This window comes from Alosa pseudoharengus, unplaced genomic scaffold (genome assembly GCF_046254945.1).
Source record: "Alosa pseudoharengus isolate Yale_2024_CS ecotype anadromous, Long Island Sound unplaced genomic scaffold, YU_APseudo_1.1 YU_APseudo_1.1_scf_7, whole genome shotgun sequence".
NCBI lineage: Eukaryota > Metazoa > Chordata > Actinopteri > Clupeiformes > Clupeidae > Alosa > Alosa pseudoharengus.
In genome coordinates this window covers 29841473-29857398 of record NW_027468859.1, presented here as the reverse complement: position 1 = coordinate 29857398, position 15926 = coordinate 29841473, and the positions used below count along the sequence as shown (strand labels likewise).

The following is a 15926-nucleotide window of genomic DNA, read 5'->3' as shown; positions in this document are numbered from 1 at the left end:
ATTACCTGTTGGACATTTTGTGAGTGAATCAATTGGGATTTTAGGAATTGTCATGGAAATATCATGTTTCAAATGAGGCCAAGTGTATGTGTACCAAATATCACATTTTTACATACAAATATCACATTTTTACATTTTTAAGTGATTCTTGAGATGGACGTGCGGTAGTTTAAGCTGCTCTGATTGGACCCCTAATGAATAAACTGTTGACCATGGAAATCTAACTGATGTAGCAGTGTGGGTGAATGGGACCTCTGGGATATCATGATTTCACTTGCACAGTTCAGACACCAAAAAGGTTTGAATTCAGAAAAAAATATGCAAACTTTTGGTTAATTTGCATGAAATTTCATGACATTTGGTGTGCTTCCGAAGGATGCTGATTGTGCGTACCTAGTTTCGATGAGATTGGACCTCAGGAGATAGGGATGGGATGCACACACATACACGCACACACACACACACACACACACACTGAAATTTAAAATTCAATAAATATCAAAAAAGTTATACCTATATGCAATATTACTGAATACAGAGAATGAAAGGCTTTAGGTGTGTTTGGTGTACATATAATAATGACTATACTGAAAAGAACACCAAAAGAACCCCAAAGAACCCCATACACCCATGTACCTATGAGAATTATGGTGGATGGGCTGTGCTATTGTGGGGCTGGTGTTATTCCCAAAGACCTTGGGAATCTAATTAAGGTGCATGGTATCATGAACATCAAGAAAAACCTGAAAATTTTCAAAGGAAATCTGTCAGTCTCTGCCAAGACACTAAAAGTTGGTGATGATTGGATCATTCATCAAGTCAATGAACCAAAACAAACATCCAGACCAAAACAAATATGGTTTACTAAACACAAAATCAAGCTTCAGCCATTGCCATCACAGTCCCCTGATCTAACAGCAGTGATATGAGTCAGAGAGGAGAAATCACAAGTGTGGACTTCTGGACGATCTGGGGAGATTTTGTAAAGAAAAACAGTCTTAAATCTCTTGCTTTGTATTCTCCACCTTTATGGGGTGTCATAGGTGAATATTTCAAGCTGTTTTATTGGCAAAGAGAGGCTTAAGAAGGTAGCCTATTACAAGCAGGGGTGCCATTTTCCTTTTTCTCAAAACAAATTTGCTTCCCTTCAAGTTTGGATTTTTTCTATTTTTTTCATTGTGAGATTACAATAAATCACCAACTGATTATTTTTATACCAGTTTTTAGTCAACTTTAGCAGAGGTGCCAATAATTCTGGAGGGTACTGTACATACATACATACATACATACATACATACATACATACATAAGAGGAGTACCTTTGAAACACAGCAATTTTTTGTCAGTATAATCTATAGATGATATATGCCTTGTTTTGTGAGATTCGGATGTTTGGCCTCGGACGAGTTAATTTAGTTTCACTTTCGAGTTTTTTGAAAATGCCGGGAAGTGCGTACATTTGTGGAGCAAAAGACCAATTTAGCGACATGCAGAAGACTTGAGAGATTACAAGATTATGACAATGAATGAATTTTGACCATAGGCCAAACTGTTATGAAGATAACTGCGAAAATGTAAACTTGATTATTAAAGCACCACCTTGAGGCCAGTGTATGCCATTTCATGCGTCTACGTAGCAGGTGAGGTTTTCAACCTACCTGTGCATTGTGGTCCGACAGTTTTTGCTGCCCAATCACTTTGAGCCCTTTTTAAAAACTGACGAGAACAAAAACAATGGAAGCTTTACCGCAAGTTCTACCAGGTAGACTCTAAGGGTACGTTCAGACTAAGCGTCTTTTTCTGCCGGCGTCCGTTTTACATTACTAAGGCTACATCACTTGGTCGGGGTTCATTGCACCTGAGCCCCGACTAATCACCAGTCTCCACCCATCTTTATGTTTTGCCTAACACGCCTGCTCTACTGCCTTAGGTGCTGTCATTCAATGTCCCTTCCTTCCTCTCTATCACCACCAGTTTGGTGCCTGTCCATCTGTCCAGGGGGTAGGCTTCGCCCATGGCAGCTAATATCATGCAGAATCTGCATGGTGAAGTTACTCCAAGAGCTGGACAGATGACGGGGCCTACGGCAAGGACTTTTAATTCTAATTCTAAGTGTTAGCTTGCCAGACTTTTTAAATTACATGTGAATTAAATCTTTGAGTCTCTCTTTCTCTGTCTCTCTGTCTCTCTCTCTCTTTCTTTCTCTGTCTCTCTTTATCTCTCTCTCTCTCTCTCTCTCTCTCTTTCTGGGAGAAATAGGGTTCCGGCAGCTGTTCTGCTTGGACCCCTAATAATGGAGTAATCAATAGCACTGTAAAACTGTAAAAATCATTTTCTTGTAAATGCATTGGAAAATTGTATAACTGTATATTAGCCACTACAGTGCTCTCTACTGCACTACTTCATAGTATTCTTTTCGGTGGACAGTAGTTGTAACTGCAACTCAATTTCCTCTCAAACCAATATGGCTGACAATCACAAACCACGTTTACCAGAGCAGGAATATCCTAATAATTATTTTAATCGAGAAGTCACTGCAGGTAAAAAATAAAGTATGCTGATATTAACATCTGTTTTAACATGTTGTGTCTAGTTTAAGACACAAATAAATTTACTAATTTACTGTAATATCATGAGCAAGATCCAGAGCACAAACATCAGAGGATCAGTTCAATAAAAAAAATGAAAACTGTAAAGTATTTTATTTTATCTTAATTAATTAAATAATTAATTAAATAATTGATTAATTAATTACTCATTTTAACCTTGATGGTGACTGGTGAAGCTCTGGAGAATGCCGCTGACACTGCCACTACATGTATTTCAGAAAATAATAGCAGAGAAAAACACTGACAGAACGGTAATCAAGATGCACTACTTTATAGTGAAATGGTAAGCACACATGTGTGCAGTGCTTTTGTTTGGATATGGTGGATAGTGATCAGTGATTCAGAAAACTGAATGCAAAACTGTCAAAACATATCAGATTAATTACAACATTTCCCAGCAGTTAAGCAGCAACAACAATAGAACAAACTATTTGGGGAATTTTCTTGCTTTGAAGCCATTGTTGTGACTGTTTTACCTTGATGCCACTTGGCATAGGCATAATGCAATAGCATTAAAGAGGATGTTACGGTAATAAAGAGTGTATGTGATGCTATCTGTAAGGACACCACCCACAGTCATTTTTATAAACAGGAGTTTTCCTCCTTCTTGCATAAAGCAAACCAGAACAGAAAGAAGTGTCACTGTCTCAGTTTCTCAGTCTCCAGTCCATTGCATGCAGGGCACTATGTGGTTCCATCTCCTCAGCTTGGTGCTATGGGCAGCGCTTGTTCAGACAGATGAGAACAGCTCCCAGTGTCTTGTCCACGCAGATGGAGACATTATCATAGGGATGCTCACCTCGGCTCACGCCACAGTCGACAATCTCCAGGACCGCGTTCGGCCATCGGAGTTCACCTGCAGCAAGTGAGTATAGAGCCATGGGTGCGCCCCTGGAAGGCATATTTAGAGAATCCCTTTCTTGGCTGTTTGTTTAAGCTTTTTACCTGCCAGGTTTGATCTAATCTTTGATATATTATTTTTCCTGACAGTTTTGACCTTCTTCCCTTCGTCCGAATGCTGGCTGCCATCTACACCATTGACAGCATCAATGACTCAGGCTTCCTTCCTGGTGTTCGACTTGGATATACCGTGTGTGACCCATGTGCAGACGCCACCAAAGCTCTCCACTGTGTGGAACACTTGCTGTCAACCAACGGCTCTTTGCCTGTCCTGGATGACTACTCTGAGTTCCGCCCAAAGGTTAAGATCATCCTTGGGGCGAGATACTCTCTGTTGACCATCCCTGTGGCCAAGCTTCTCAGCGTTTATCTCTTCCCTCAGGTAAGAAAAATCATGAATCTACATATCTACTTGTGCTGTGTTGATTATGTATGTAAGTGTTGATTATGTATGAATACCAAGCCTGTTATGTTTTATCTGTTAATACCCTTCAGATTAGCACAACGGCCTCTGCGGTTGTGCTGAGTGATTTGCTAGAGTTCCCAAGCTTCTTCCGAGTGATCCCCAGCGATGTGCACCAGACCATAGCGTTGGCGCAGCTCATAAGTCACTTTGGTTGGAACTGGGTCGGCCTGGTCTCCATGAATGACGACTACGGCAGGGGAGTCCACCAGAGTTTCCTGAAAAATGTTATGGAGGCTGGGGTGTGTGTGGCCTATGAGGAGGTCATTCCACACTACCTGGACCATGAGCAGAGTGAGCTGCGCATCAAGCAGGTGGCAAAGCAGATACGGGACTCACCTGAAGCACAGGTAGCGACGGGAGGGGCTTATACCGATTAGGACAAAGTACATGGATTGATGTCAGAGTGATGATGTTCCATGTGAAAAATGAGATTGAGTTGACCAGTGCACTTTAAAAAAATAACTGGCTTAATTTTATTTTTAACTGATTTACTGTAAAGTCTTGATATCTTTAATTTGACACTTTTTTGAAATTTTGGGTAGGTGGTGATGGTGATCCTTCGGCCAGAGCTTGTGAAGATGCTGTTTGAGGAGATGATCCGCACCAACAGCTCTCGGGTTTGGATCGCCAGTGATGCTTGGTCCAGGTCTGGAGTTGTGTCAACCATGCAGGACATAAACAAGGTGGGTGGAGTGTTGGCAGTATACATTGTTCCAATGAACACTGTTAACGACCATTCTAACAAGAGCATCACAAACTCTGTTCTCTCTTTGAGCAAACATGTAAATGTGTGCATATTTTCTTTTCAAGGTTGGAGACATTCTGGGGTTCAATTTTGTCACAGGAACTAACGATGGGTTTACGGACTACTTGCAGAAGCTAACAGTCCGTCCAGGCGTGAAAAATGATTTAATTAAAGAGTACAACCAGCTGTACTCAGACTGCGGTCCTGATTCCTCAGAAGATTGCAGTAAGCCAAGTGCTGACCATCTAGTGAAGAACGTTGACCTCCCAGTGGTCTATGGTGAGAGGGTGGCTGTTTGGAGCATAGCCCATGCTCTGAGAGAACTACTTGGATGTAATGAAGCCTTCTGTCCAGGTGAAACTGATTTCCCTCCATATAAGGTATGGTAATAATAAGGTTTACGTATATACAGCCAAATAAAATAATATATAATAATATAAATACTTTTATAAAATATTCCATTTATATAATAAAATAAATAGTCATACAATTTTCTATTTTGTAGAATGTATGAGCTCTATACTAGTAAATACACACCATGCAGTTGTGTAATGCTCAACTACTAAGATATGTGTGTGCATGGACAGTGTTGGGAGGGTTACTTTCAAAACGTATTCCGTTACTGAATACAGAATACATGCCCAAAAATGTAATCTGTAACGTATTCCGTTACGTTACTCAATCTGAGTAACGTATTCTGAATACTTAGATTACTTCCGCATTGAATTGCATTTTATAAGTGTAGGAATGCGGCCATCAAATCCTGCTTAGGCCTACTAAACAGGCCTATTCTGGTGTGTTCTTCTGTTCCAAATGGCTGAAGTGTTAGGCCCACATAGGAGAATGTAAAGTCAACTAAGCTACCTGATACAACTTTAAAATAGCAAGGTGACCACTAAAACTACTGTACAGCAGGCGACTAGGCTAATTAAAACAAACTAAATAAATAGGCTATAAGGGCGTAGCCAGAAAATATATTAGTGTGAGATTTTTCGGTGGCATCAACCCAGTACAAGTGAGGGGCGCATATGACAGGTGGAACGCAAATGACCTGTAAATGTAAACACTATCTAGGCTACTGTATATCAGTGCTCTCAAAATGAACGTGATTGCGTAATGACAATCAAAAACCGCACATTAAAATATGCTAGCCTACTCGCAAGAATAATTCTTCAGAGGCTGCACCATATAATTCATTTAAAAACGTAAATGTAGATTAGGAAAATGTTTTTATCCATAAAGCTATTTTAAGTTAGAATAAAAAACTTAGAATGCAGTGCCTATTTTAGAGATTGGTTTAATTGTAGGTCTAAATCAACACGTGAACTAGGCTCTGTTTATTGATTAGCAAACTGTGTAACCGATTGGCCGAAGTAGCCTGAGCTATTAATACTTGGGAAAATATCCTTTGAACAGACATCAGGAAATGCGATCAGTGAGGAACAGGAGTTACCTCCACTTACTTTACTCCTAATTTGCTGTGCAAACAGTCATTTCAGGGTCTCCGATGACGCGTCCATAATGCACGCTGGCTGCGTTTTGAGGCTAGTGCAAGACGGCGGGGCTTGGATTTGAACATGGAAATCATAGATTGCTTTCAGGAGCTTCTGGGAAATGGAGTTGCCTTAATTTATTTAGAGAGTGAATAAACTTATGAAACAGAGAAGTATCGTCATGTAATCCATTGATTTCAACAATGTAACTGTATTCTAAATACCAACTATTTAACTTGTAACTGTATCGGAATACAGTTACTCATAATTTGTATTCTGAATACGTAACGCCGGTACATGTATTGTTACTCCCCAACACTGTGCATGGAATACAGACAGACAGACAGACAGACAGAGGAAGGCAGAGAGAGAGAGAGAGAGAGATGCAGAGACTGTGTTCTTCATTTGACCTGTTCCCTTATTTTTCAGCTTATTGAGAAGCTCCACGAGGTGAATTTTACCCTTGATGGTGAGAGAAAGTTCTTTGACAAAAATGGTGACTTTGAAGATGGTTATGATGTTGTCATGTTGGTGCCCGCTGGTGAGATTAGACAGGCTAAAGTATTCGGGAGATTTGCTTTACCACAGGAAAAAGTTGTCATCACAAAGAAAAATATCACGTGGACTTTGACCCTCAACAGCACAGTAAGTACAAACAATTCAACCAAGGAAGCTGTCTCTTGTGCATGTTGTTTGTTGTTACTGCAGTTGTGCTCTAATAGTGTGCATCACTTTCAACCCAACAGTTACCTGTATCTCAGTGCACACCATCATGTCCTAATGGCACATTCAAGAAGGTGTCGAATATTTCCTGCTGCTACAGCTGCATCTCCTGTGCTGAAGGGACCTACTCTGACAGCTATGGTAGGTTTTGAATTTAAGTCGCTGAGATGACAATTACTTTTTCATTATATTCTTATATTTTTGTAATAAAGAGATCTGATATAAATGTTTCAAAAGGTGCACTTTAAAGATGCAGTCTGTAATTTGATTTCAGTTTTGTGTAAAGCTGTTAATATTTGGGGTGAACAGTCAATTGAATAACACCCCTCCCTTCCATGCCTCTAAAACACTGTGTTGATATGCTGGATTGCTCATGACTAGCCTTGGGTGTTGGCATTTCTGAAGAAAACAACACAAAATTACGGTTAGTCTTGGGTGTTTGCATTTCTGAAGGAAACAACACAAAATCTGATAAACTCTGCCTTTTGTGTGCTGCCTTCCGTCTATGAAGTTCACAGAGACAAAAGATGTCCTATCAGTAGCTCATCATCTCTGTCATCACAGTGGTCACTGCAAGCAAGCTTGCGCATGAGAATTGTTGTCAACAAGTATTTCTCTTATCTTGTGAGCTGTCAGTCTCAGCAGATTTTTAATAGTTTTTAATAGAAAACTTTAAGTGTGACTAGGTCTAGGAGTACCCAGTACACTACTCAGTGATTGCAAGTATGGGCCGACACAAGATTATAAAAAAAGTGGTAAAACAGATTTTGTCCTTTCCAAAAACTCTGTGGCTTGTATGGGATGACTTATTAACAGGGGTGGTTGTTGGGTAAATAGAAAAAAACAATACAAAAATGTGTTTTCATAGATAACTTTCGGTGATGTCCATGTCCCATGTCAGTAAATGTTTTCATGCAGACAATGTGTGGTATATGGATGGGGTTATGCCCTGTTTCTCTGTCTTTAAAGGGACACCAGGCAAGCCTGATGCTTTTTCTCTACGAAACTCCCCCTCACTCGGTCTGAAGCTCTTTTCTTTTTCTTTGCGTCTTCCGTCAAGGGTTTTCGCTGCTTCTTCGCCGGCTCTGCCATTATACACACGTTTGCAACAATCTCTAGCGTTTCGTTAGCCTGCCTCTGTGCTGTAAACTGATCCTGCTTCGGTCGGCGGGTAGGATACACCGAACTTGCAAGTGGGATATTCTTCCTACAGGCAGTAGGGGCGGGCGAGAGAGCCTTCATTCGCCCCGTAATGAGTCATTTAACCATATACCGACTTACGAAGATGATTAATTAACACGAAAACGTTGCCTGGTGTCCCTTTAAGGTTAACATTAACGTGTCTACAGTCAATTTGTGCTGGAAATGTAATTGTGGAGACAATTTTACAATAATTATTTTGCTAAATGTATGAGTAATTACATGAAGACTAAACAAACATTGTTGGTGAAAGTCAATCTGCAAAACACTATGTACAGGGCCTACACGAAAGTAGTCAATATTTCTTGATTTGTCATTCAGATCATGATTTCAGAAAATCATTTCAGAAAATGGCTGCTTGTCCATTCCTGAAAACTAAACTTTTTTGATGATAATATTTCTAGTGTTTTCTCTCTTGTGCATTCAGAGTATCCAAAACAGAGACAGACAGAGAGAGAGAGGGAGAGAGAGCACATGATGATGCCAATAAAAAGGTGGCATGGATGAAAAGTGGTATGGTTGAGTGAGGAAAAGGAACAGAACAGTTAAAACAGTTAAAAGTGTTGCAGGGTGCAGTTGTTTTGGTTTCAATACTGTTTACATGATCACATTGAACCATGGTAGTCTGGCCACACATTGGACTACCTGAAAGGTTAAGATTAGAAGAAAGCAGTGCAAACATGCAAATGTTGCATGGCCAAGTTTTCAAATAAAAATATATGGTCTTATTTTCTTATAACATAGATTTTTGTTCTTATCATTGTAGGTATTGTTGTAATGCAGGGGTCGGGAACCTATGGCTCGCGAGCCACATGTGGCTCTTTTGGGAACTGCATCTGGCTCTTGGACAAACCTGCCATTTGTTTACTCAATAAGTCATGAATAATTTGGGTACTGTATTAAATTAAAAATGGACCTACTGAAATCAAAATGTTAAAATAGTGTTCGAAATATAATATATGTTCACGTAGTTTAATCCATCCCATGTCTGTTCTCTACCGCTGAAATTCACGGTTACGTCGATGTAGCCTACTGTACAGATATGAAAAACGTGTTTTTTTATTGGACAATGCTGTGCCGAGATAACATTCCACCCGCTGATGCTTTACTTAAAAATTCAGCTAGCTAACGGTTGTATCCAAAACAAAGAAAATGGCGAAGAGAAAAAAAGATGAACGAGAACACTTTAATTGTTATTGTTGATGTGTGCGCTTGCTGTAGGCTAGATAAGGAAAATGTCAAAAAGGAAACGTCAGTGACCACAGCTTGCGAGCGCGAACACAAGCGGGCTGAAATGGGAAAGTTTCCATCCGAAGACTGATTCTGAAAACGCGAAATGAACTGCCCGTTATATATCGCACACTGCAACGAGTTAGTATTGCTGTGTTAACCCTATCGGTTCCACTTGCATATGAGAAATCTTTCTCACATATGAAAAATATAAAGACAAACCTGCGCTCACGTTTAAGGGCAATTCCGCGCAAAACTGTCACATCCATAACGCCAACACAATGCCATGTTGGCGTTATGGATATATGACAGTTTTGCGTGGAGTTGCCCTTAAATGATGACAGCCTCAATTCTTGCATTAAACTTCACCTCACTGAATATGAGCCAGCCAGACTCCAAGGCCATCACCAAATCTAATCTCTGGTACAGTAGGCCTAATGTTCAATTTCGCCAATGACATGTAGACATGAAGAAAATAGGGGGTGGTGTTTAGCCTACATAAGCCTAAGGCCTATACTTCTGTCATTCCACTTTACATTTCAAGTTACTTGCACATTACTTTTAAAACTAGTAGAACATGTATTTAAAAATCCTCTGTTGAATGAAAGTAAATGTACGTTAAATATCTAAACTTTTTCTTGTAACCGTCTTTAGATAAAAAAAAAAAAAATGGTAAAAGTGGCTCTCCAGGCAAAAAAGGTTCCCGAACCCTGTTGTAATGTATCCATCCCTAATCACTAACATTAGATAGAATAACATAAAAACAAGAGGAGCAGGATCATTACTATTTTTAAAAGAAAACATATACAGGGGCCTATTTTCGCAAACCGGCGCCTGGCGGATTATTATCCCAGTGAAAAATGTATTCTTATCTTGCACGTCTCTTTTTATGAGCAACGCACCAAGGGGTGTGGCAATTAACGACCTAAGGAGGGGCCTGGCGCATTGTCTAAAAATCGCTATCGTACACTACTTAAAACGCATTATGCCACTGACCAAGAGAAACCTGGTCAGAAATAGCAAGTTTGTATGTTATCTACAGTCATATGGGCAGGTGCACAAGGCACCCTGCTTCTCTCATCCACGAACACACCAGCGCACATCCATGCAAAACATTACAAATTACACGATTACAATGGAAAACATAATTAGAACTAGAAATGTAATGCCAGAGGAATTACAATAGTGGATGGAAAGCTGCTGGCTTAATGTTGGTGGGGAGATTCTTGAAAAAAAAAACATTGAATCACTTAATCTTTGAGTTCATACAAACCCTCATACCAAAAAACCTTGTGTGTCAAGGCGTTCTTGAGATATAACACTCAAGGTGTTTTTGACCTTGACATTTGACCTTTGACCTCCAACATCAATTCACTTCATCTTTGAGTCCATACAAACACTCATACCAAATTTCAGGCATGTATGTCAAGGCATTCTTGAGATATCATGCTCAGAGTATTCATGGACTTGACCTTTGACCTCCAACATCAACTCACTACATCTTTGAGTCCATACAAATCGTACCAAATTTGAAGCATGTGCGTCAAGCCGTTCTGGAGAAATAATGCGCAAAGCATGAGATATGGCTGTGACTTTTATTTTGACACACGGGAAACACTTCAACAGGATGTGTAGTTCAGGGAGAGCCAGATTGTATGCTTAGAAGCTGAGACAGTTGGATTCACAGGTGAAACCTGTGCCAGTGTTCTGATTAGCCCGGGAACTACTCTGGGGCTTTAGGCCATTATGACATCACAGCCTCCATTCAAGTCTATGGGGGAAAATTTAGCTTTTTAACATTTTTAATCCCCTATTTCACAAAAAGTATAAACTTTTTTAAAATTCTGAAATAATAACTCTCTTGTCCAACTCCAGACCTACACAACGGTTATTTCAACATGTCTGTACGTTAAGCGGTTAGAGTCGCATTCATTCTTGAAAAGCTAAAAAGAAAAGGTTATAAGAAGAAGAAGCCAGAAGATTTCAAGATAGTGGATTCCATCCACTATAATAAAGATATTACGCAATACATCTCACAATGAGTAGTAGACAGGGCAAAACCCAGAACGATCTGATTAAGGTCACTACCAAACTTTTCTCAATTGATTCTATAGTACTTTTTCGCGTAGAATCCATTTCTGCTTGGGACATTTTTATATCACGCATAGTTAATGAGATCATTTGCATATTTGAATACATTAGTGAATATAAATGCATAATAAAGAAATGTATTGATAATACGGCTGTAAGTAGATAAGTTAATGGCTTTATGGCCAAATAATATTCAAATTGTATCAAATATAACAAATGATCAAACAAAAGTATAGCCTAGAAATCTAGACGCGCCCCTAGCGGCAGCAAATTACATTACATTACATTTGCTGCCAGGGCTAGTCTAGCAACTCTCCGTTGGCTTGTGAGCTCCAGAAATCGAAACTCAATCAGGCCAATGAAATCGTGTATAGAGTCGTTAGGTGGGCTTAACATAATGATTGATGGCAGAGTTGCAACGGTTTGGCTTGAATTCCCTGCTACTTGAAAACAAATAAGATGGATGTTGCTGTTGGTGAACAGTGTGACACGAGTTAAGCTTTTATTAAATTGGCAAACGTTTGAACTAGCCAACTAGCTCCGCTGGTGGGAAATGCATGGGACTCATAGCGCTGCCGCTGTCCTATTGCGTGCAGAGGGAATTTGAAAGACAACTGATTATCCCGCCCCTCGGACTGAGCACTGCGAACGGTGAGTGCCCAGACCCTACATTTTAATGTGGGTCTGGCTCGTCAGGCTAACAAGAGTATGTTTTTAGGTGGGATATTGCAGTTACATTATGCAAATTAGATTTGTTTTTAAACCTCTTTTGTTCATGTGCCACTTCACCTTTACAAGAACATCATGGCAAAGCAATTATGAATGTTTTTACGTAATTAGTGCAAATATACACTCTGTGCATTATTTTGTGAGAGCTAATTTGCATATTGGTATCATTTTGTTGACTAATTTGCATGCAAGAATGGGTCTGTGAAGAAATATTCATATTGTTACAAATATTGTTTTCATGCTGTGTTGTAACTGATCTTCCTCTCTAGTTGTCCACTTAATTTAGTAATAGTAAAACGCTTATAAAAATAGTATACAGTAATAGTAAATATCCATTTTTTATATCACGCATTGTTAATGAGCTATTTTGCATATTTTGACTAATTAGCAGAAATAAAGGGTATGGATTGTCCCACTTATGTTTGGGTGACATTTTATGATTGGTTAAAGAATATTCTATCTCTTTCAGGTGTAAAGGTATCTGCAGTGTAAATTCTGGTCATGTTTATATTAGTAAATTTACATAAATTATGCACATATTACAAAAATGCCAATGCAAGCACATAGCAAGCTCCTGCAACCCATTTTTTCAGTGTTCAAATGCTCAATGTCCTCCAGCAGATCTTTCATCAGATAAGCTTCCTTATCCTTAGCTTTCCTTTCGATCAATTTCAGAAAGTCCTCAGTAACATTATGGGCTCTAATATGATGATCAAAAGCGTGGCACAAAGCGTGTGTTATCACGACGCAAAGCTTATTCCGATTGTACACCCGAGTTTTTCGCCATGCGCGTCTCTCTTTTATTAAACAATGTGCTCAGGGGTGTGGCGATTAACGACCTATGTGTGGCCTGGCGCAAGATCTAAAATCGCTATCATACACTATCTAAAAAGCATTGCACCACTGACCAATAAAAAACTGGTCTTTAGCGAGGCGCATATGGAACACAGCTGAAGATGAACTGTCACGAGATGTAAGCAGCAACTCTTCTGCAGGATAAATTTCCTTTAAATGTCCTTTTTGTTTTATGTTGTCATTCAAACATTATTGGGGTAAGTGTTGCTTTTTTCAGGCTGTTTTCAATGATAACCCATTGTCAGTCAATAGTGAAAGTAATTAACTGTGTATCACTTTTTTGTCTTTGACTATGACACCACGGTGAAGTTAGTTTCACTTTGCCAATGAGTTCAAATAATAGACGAGTAAAAACGAGTGTAGGCTATACTCTGCTAGGTTTTAGTAAAGCATGGTTTAGTGGAATAACTTCCATACGGTCTCGGGTGCGAGCAGATTCCTTCAACTGCGCCGCTGACTATCAAAACACTGATGCGCTGTTGAAGTTGTGTTGCTTGCTGTTAAAGGGAATGACAGATGTCATTCTCATTGGTTTAAATGATGTTGCGCCCAAAACACACCCATGACTGATTAAGAAACCTAGGAACGCCTTGTTGCGCCATCTGCCTGACGTTTGATAACGAAAACACTCCCAATGTGGACTGGACATCCTACTAAATTTAAATAAGCTTTTGACTAGTGACCATGTATTTTAGATCAAGATAATAGGACCCATAAACTCCCCACTCAATCTCTTCATGAATTTTTATATAGGACATTAAAGAGGTTCGTAAAATAGCTGTTTTGTACATCAACTTTTGCCATGTTCTGAACTGAGATGTAAGTTATCTGTATATTGTGACATCCCTTTGAATATCTGTCTCAAGCTCTGGATACGTGTTTTTCTTTTCAGACCAAGATGACTGCTACATGTGCCCTAATGACACTTGGTCCCTGAGGGGATGGAGTAAATGTGAACCTCGCACTAAAAAATATCTGCAGTGGTCTGAACCATTACCCGTTGCTGCCATGGTGGGAGTGGGCCTTGGGCTCCTGCTTCTCATAACAGCCTTTGTCTGTTTCACCATCTATCGACACAGCTTAATTATCAAGTCCGCCAATTATCTCATGTCTTGCTTCATGATGGTTGGTTTAGCGGTGAGTTTTGGAAGTGTGATTCTATTTATGGATGAACCTAGCATCCACCGCTGCCGGACCCAGCAGATGATGTACGCCTTGGGCTTCACCCTCTGTGTCTCCTGCATCTTGGTCAAAGCCTTCCGCACATTTCTGGCATTCATGGCTTTTGATCCCATAAGACGCGATCGTCTGAACAAGCTCTACAAGCCTGTGATTATTATGGTCCTGGCGACCTCTGTTCAAGGGTTCATCTGCCTCTACTGGCTGATCTTTGACACCCCACATGTGGACCCGACCCCCCCATCCAACCAGAGCATGGAGCATATTCTGCAGTGCAGCGAGGGCTCCAAAGTGTGTTTTGTGGTGATGCATGGCTACGTCGCTCTGTTGGCGTTCATCTGCTTCCTGTTGGCCTTCAAAGGGAGGAGGGTCCCGCAAGACTTCAACGAGACGGGTGTCATCATCTTCAGCATGCTCATCCACCTGTTTGTGTGGCTCTGCTTCATTCCCATCTACATCACCAAGAATGAGTCACGGCCCATCGTACAGGCCTCCGCCATTTTGGTCTCCAACTACGGTATCATATTTTGCCTCTTTGTCCCAAAGGGCTACGGAGCTATTAGGGGCAGACACATGACAGAGGAAATGAGGGCACGCCTGCGCAAATTCTCTCAGACCAGAAACAGCGCCTCCATGGACGGTCTTATCGCCGAAGACTCAGAGACAGACACCATATCACACCGCTCTGTGAGCTTCAAACTTCCCATATTGAGGTCATTGGAGTCATTAGAATCAGGGTTTAGGGCAGTCAGTACCTCCCTGGCCTCTACTTCTTCCCAGTCAACCTCACCATCAGCAGAAGACCCTTCCCTCAACCTGAGTCCCACTGACTCTGTGTTTGTTATAGGAGTGTCTAAGGGTCCCACTGTGTTAGACAGACTAGGCATGGCAGTACAACAGAGACAGAGAAGACAATCCATTTGAGACATGTACTGTACAGCTGTTTTTGGATCAAGTTGTTTGTGTACTGTCTGATGATTTGTCAGCTATTTTGTTTTTCATGATAGGCTAATCATGTGAGAACAGTTTAATATGATAAAATATGGGTTGGAATTATAATGCATGTAAATGTTTTACAAAATAAAATTAATTGGGTGAAGTTTTAAAAAATTACATTTTGCTTTTAACCAGGTGCTATTAAATTACCTTTATTAAATTATTATTAAATTACATTTGCAATAAATTCACTGATACTATTTTTTTTATTCTCTAATGGTAAATTCAGCATGACTTAGGAGGAAACTGAGGGTGGAGGAAGTGTTATTGCAACAGCTCATTTTTAATTAGTGGCTGGTATTCTTTGAATGGACAGAATCTCAAAATAGAAGGTTTAGTTGATTCTCTGGCATTGTTTGAATGAACACAATCTCAAAATAGAAGGTTTAGTTTGTCCCCGTACAAATCCCTTCATCCCTGATCCCACATACCCAGAAACCCAATGAACTACTACTCCTGTGGGCCCCAACATTATTAACACCATTTCTGACAATGATCTGTCCAAGAGTATATTTTTGCTGGAAGATTATGAAACAACTGAACACTAAAACACTATAACTAATGCAGTATAGCTTTTTACTGAGTTGTCTAAAACACAGGATCAGCATGTTTTGGGTTTTGACTAGCCATTTGGTGCATAGCAGTCACTACAGTGGACAGCTATTTAAAAGTAATTTTCTTGCAAATTTCTTCAATACATTAGAAAATGG

At 40.0% G+C, this 15926-nt stretch overlaps 1 protein-coding gene across 1 annotated transcript; it reads left to right on the top strand.

Moving 5' to 3' along the window:
- Positions 1-3219: 3219 nt before the first annotated feature.
- On the top strand, positions 3220-15403 carry LOC143110014 (G-protein coupled receptor family C group 6 member A-like). Its single transcript, XM_076272832.1, has 8 exons — positions 3220-3474; positions 3600-3891; positions 4005-4322; positions 4518-4658; positions 4786-5100; positions 6643-6858; positions 6960-7077; positions 13934-15403. Exons 1-8 carry the CDS (start codon positions 3284-3286, stop codon positions 15142-15144), a joined length of 2802 nt encoding a protein of 933 aa, XP_076128947.1. The 5' UTR covers positions 3220-3283; the 3' UTR covers positions 15145-15403.
- The last annotated feature ends 523 nt before the right edge of the window (positions 15404-15926 follow it).

Coding starts and splice junctions, on each gene's coding strand:
- LOC143110014 (XM_076272832.1), top strand. CDS start 3,284: ATGCAGGGCACTATGTGGTTCCATCTCCTCAGCTTGGTGCTATGGGCA. Junction 5,101..6,642: donor CTGATTTCCCTCCATATAAG/GTATGGTAATAA, acceptor CTTATTTTTCAG/CTTATTGAGAAGCTCCACGA. Junction 7,078..13,933: donor GACCTACTCTGACAGCTATG/GTAGGTTTTGAA, acceptor TTTTCTTTTCAG/ACCAAGATGACTGCTACATG.